The following is a 5,008-nucleotide window of genomic DNA, read 5'->3' as shown; positions in this document are numbered from 1 at the left end:
AGATTAAGAATAGGTGAAAGAAAGTAAAATTACTAGAAAATGCCAGAAGATTATATGCTTATTCTCAAGTTACTCCTAGTCAATTTCTTGATTGAAACTAAGCTCTTCTTGTCAACAACAACTTGCAAAGAGTAGACGTTTCACATGGTTAAGCCTCCAAGGCACTCAATAATTTCTTTTGTTCTTGAATCAATCATAGCAAGTGTTTTTTGCTTGCCCCAATGTCCGGTGCTCGCTTTAGTGTTCTGACTAATTTAGATTCACGTAGTAAGATTCATTAAAGGAGGAAGTGCTCCTTATCAGAACTTTTCCATTCTCAGAGTTCGAACTCCAGACCTCTGGTTAAGTTACTACTGGTCAATTTCTTGATGGAAACTAAGCTCTTCTTGTACCCAAGAACTTGCAAAGAGTAGCCATTATTTCCCAGTGGTTCAGTGCACTTAGCAATTTCTTGTGTTCTTGGATCAATCATTGTAAGATTTGATGATGTAGTTTCAAGAAAAATCTCCCCTTTGGCACCATATCCAATTGGTCTTTCAACTATCAAGGGTGATTCAAGAACCAATCTTTTAGTCCAAAATCCAAACCTTTCCATCACCCAAATCTCAATACATGTTTTGCTCTGAACAACAAAATGAAAGAACATAGAAACACAACCATCATACAAACCAAGTGTTCCCAAATTTGAATTGAACACATCTGGAGTTTGTATAACTTGAAACGTTTCATTTCTAAAATCAAATGCAAGAATTTCACAGTTCTGTTCAGCATCAATTTTCTTCCAGTAATAAAATCCATCAAGATATGAATCAAAATATGACATAACTATATGACTACTCAAAAATGTAGTGTCCTCAAAATGCCTCCAAGAATCAGTACTTAGTCTATACACTGAAACAACAGCTGATGCACTTCTTGTAAATGTTTCTTCTTTCCAAAAGTAATCTCTTATCCATACAACTTTGTAATCTTTACTCAAAGGGTCCATTCCAAAACCAAAATGATGAGCATAAGACCTAAAATCTCTCTCGCTTGGACCCTTTAAAAATATCGACGGGTGTGTGTCACAACCCTTGAACAGTGTGTTTCCGAGGATCCGACACGCGCGACAACACATTTCGGAGAATTGAAAGAACATGCGCTAAAATTTGTGTTGCTCAAACTCTTCAAAAATATCGACGGGTGCATGCCGGAACCTTTGGAAGTAGTGCATTTTTTAAGGATTTGATACGGGAGCGAAGGATAAAGAGGTGGACTAGATATTGTTATTTTCTTGATTTCCTCTGTTGCGGGGTTCCACAGAGCCATTTCATTCTTATCAAGATTGTGCACAAAAAAGAGGCCATTTAAGGGGCCAATCACTGGCTTTAAAGAAGTGGATTTGTGGAGATAAAAATCTTGGAGTAAAGGGTATTCATTATTTGAGAGAGATAATTGGTTTTTGTCCAAGAAATAGATATGAACAAATGGAATTGCATGATTGGTTTTGTGGCAAAAGTGTTTGATAATAAAATTTGGAGTTTGAATGAGTAAGTACCAGTATTTGCAGACAGATTTGAGTTTCAGTATAGATTTCACAGGCAGAATTGAGAATATCTCCATGATTATATCTTCTGGAAGTTGATCAAAACTTGTAAATATTCCCACCATTTTTCTACCTGGAGAAATGTTTATTTCCTGGTTGGAAAATGAACTGTCTAATTATGACCTCATAGTTGCTGAAAGTTTTCTATATACGTTCCAATCCTAAACATCTCGCCACCCCCCCCCCCCCCGCCCGGCCCCCCCAACCAGAGGCGTATCAAGCCTACAAGGTAGGGTTCAACTGAACCCCAAATTTTTTATGCGGGAATTTAAATTTATGTGTAAAAAATTATTAAAATTGCAATAATTAGTGTATATGAATCATTAACTTTGAAAATATAATGGGTTCAATGCTAAAAATCTTAAAATTGAACCCATAAAATTTAAATCCTGGATCCGCCTCTGCCCCCAACCCCAATCATCATGTATATTCTGAAACTCACTAACCCGACTAATTAAGATTCCCGTCGCGTAAAACATATTTAACGAGGAAGCACTCTTTATTAGGAAATTCATCGTACCCGAGACCAGGGGTGGACCTATGTAGCACCAAGTTGTTCAACTTAATCCTCTTTATCGGAAAATTATACTTTGCAAATAGGACAAAAAGTGAGAATTTTTTGGTTGTGTATGAGCTGTTCATGAATTCTATTAACATAAGGGAAGATTTTAGTGCATTCGCAAAGGGGTTCAAAAATTACTTTAGGACATAGTTTAAATTTCAAAAGTGAAATTCTAGTATTTTTTTTTTAATCATCTTGTATAAACTTTTAGCTCTGCAATTGTTCAAGACCTCTGTTTAAACGTGCAGAGATTTTATCCATTTCACCACATTTCTTGATGGTCCGATACCCCATCTGCTCAACTACCAAAAAATCAAGAAACATGCCTTAGTGATACTCTTCGGAGATTTAATGCATACATACCAACTTGTCATATTTTAAATTATTTTCGGTTGCAATAGTCACGAAGACGGAAAAAGCATTAAAATGTGCCAGGATGCACTTAGAAAACTAAAAAGATATTAATGTGGACTTCTTTTTGAAACTTTTTTTTTTTTTTTTTAAATGTCGACTTTGTTATTAATGGTGACAGAAAAGGAATATTGTACAAATAGTAGTTAATAGTAATAGTTTTGCATCTTAAAAGATTGAAAATAAATTAATTTCAGATAGAAGAATATAAAATTTTACTGACAAAGTACATATAGCGCATCTTATTGAAGTTATAGGCTATAGACCAACCTATCCATTGCCTCTGATTACAACTGCTAGTTATTACATAAACACATTTGATAGTCATCAGTTAATGAGCATGAGTTATTCGAGAGAAAATAGTAAATATATGATGAACTATTTTAGATATACGCAAATTGATATGGACACCACTTATCAAAAGTCAAAGTATATGTGCAGTAGTCTCTATATGATTTTTAATTAACTATTCCCTTTCATGAGATAAAGAATTTATTTTCAGCTAACAATTCTTTGTATTCATGTTAACTATGGAACAAATCTGAAGAAAAAAAAAGTATCTTTCAGAATCTTATTTTCTAATCAATGAAACAGATTTATGATTATTTTATTTTGTCTCTGTCTCACCAAATAAAGTCAATTGCCTATCTAACTTTGGTTGCTGACGCAAATAAAGCACCAAAAAAAACACTTGAAACCAAAAGTAACACTAAAGTCAATTCTAAAAGAAAACTTTGAAACTAAGTGCTCCCTCCATTCCATAATAAGTGTCACCTTAGTCAAAAATATATATATTAAGAAACCAATGATGAAGTGTTTAGTTTACCAAATTATCCTTATGTAAATAAAAAATTCCTCTCGATGATTAGAGCATGCACAAGTAGTTCATATTTTGACATTGGAAATCCAACCATCATCATTTAGAGTACTACTACTTCTTTTGCCTCTTACTAATCCCATCTTCCATAGGCCAAAACTTTCATTTCACCTGAAACCCAAAATTTGACATTGTGAATCCAACTTTTAGCATTGAATAAAAAAACTTATCTTTTTTGTCCAGAGGCAAAGATGAAAAAAACTAATCAATATATGCATTGGTATCCTAAGGTGACACTTATTGTGAGGATAAAAAAATTTAGATAAGATGACACTTATTATAAAACGGAGGGAGTATCATATAATATTAAAAGTGAAAAGCTACTCAGCCTAAAGCAGAATTACGAAATGTCCGAGCATTTTGCCCTTTACATTAATCAAAAAAAATCTATGTCAGGTAATGTCCATAATAAGTGGACTTTTTCATCTTCCGACAATTGTAAAAATTATTCAATACTTATCCGTTTGTCTCATGCATTTTTCAGATATTAATACTAGCATTCATCTATATCAGCCTTTTGACCTCCTTCGTTTTATATTATAAAAGGTGCAACTCACTTAACCCTTTTTTGTTCTGACAAACTATTATCAATGGAAAAATATTTTTCCCATTTAAGAATATTAATCATTTCATTTGATATATATCACTCCGTCTGCAAACCATGATTCATTTGCAAATATTAAATTTGGTAAGTTCAGTTCTTTTTTTTTTGGTACCTAGCTTTCTGATTAATCACCAAGAAAGTTATTTACACAACCATAAACACAGTAAATTTATTTCGTTTTCTGCTACTGTTTATGACTGTTGTGGATTAAGTTACTCCTTGCCATATATATTTCCATAATTTCTCATTGATTTTGTTTCTTACTGTTGTTATATGATCCCTTGAAAGATCGTGTCGTGACCTAAATTGTTATATTATTATCATCAATTGTAGTATCAAACTCCTGGTCAAATTTTAAAATATGCAAATTAATCTAAACTCGACTTGTTCAGGCTGTTTTTCTCTGTAGAGTCTTGAGCTAATCATATTTCTTTCGTTTCATTAGTTAATGGTTGATCTTGATTAGGGACTAAGTTGGCCACTTGAAAAAAATTATGCCACTTGTTATTTTGGTTTATTTTAACTCTTTTTTTGTTACTATGCAAGTTTAATTGATTTTCTAGAAGTTCAATTTCTTTAATTATTAGTCTATGGGTGCCTAAAGGATGTTAATTAAATTTGACACCTATTCTATATTTCGATATACAATTCAACTAATATTCTTCAGCCATATTCATATACGGAAGAAATCATAATTTTGATGTTAGTAACTATTAAGTATTTCTATTAGAGGTAACTACTTCTTTACAGTTGTACATCATGAAATTGACAATGACAATTATTACTAGCTTTGCCAAGAAAGACATATTGATTAAAATTATTTACAAGCTTTATAAAATACTACCTTCATGCGACAACAACTTCTAATTAATATATATGCAACTGTAAAAAGGAGGCTTTCTCAAAGATAAGGCATAATATTTTAGTCATGAAGTATTTGCAATCATAGTCAACATTACTCACATTCAC

General features: G+C 32.5%; 1 protein-coding gene across 1 annotated transcript; it reads right to left on the bottom strand.

Annotated features, from left to right (window-relative positions):
* Positions 1-316: 316 nt before the first annotated feature.
* Positions 317-988, bottom strand: LOC132058036 (putative F-box protein At5g62660). Its single transcript, XM_059450604.1, has one exon. The coding sequence runs from the start codon at positions 986-988 to the stop codon at positions 317-319; it is 672 nt and encodes a 223-aa protein (XP_059306587.1).
* Positions 989-5,008: the final 4,020 nt, after the last annotated feature.

This window comes from Lycium ferocissimum, chromosome 5 (genome assembly GCF_029784015.1).
Source record: "Lycium ferocissimum isolate CSIRO_LF1 chromosome 5, AGI_CSIRO_Lferr_CH_V1, whole genome shotgun sequence".
NCBI classification, from domain to species: domain Eukaryota; kingdom Viridiplantae; phylum Streptophyta; class Magnoliopsida; order Solanales; family Solanaceae; genus Lycium; species Lycium ferocissimum.
This window is presented reverse-complemented; position numbering and strand designations above follow the sequence as displayed.

Coding starts and splice junctions, on each gene's coding strand:
- LOC132058036 (XM_059450604.1), bottom strand. CDS start 988: ATGGACCCTTTGAGTAAAGATTACAAAGTTGTATGGATAAGAGATTAC.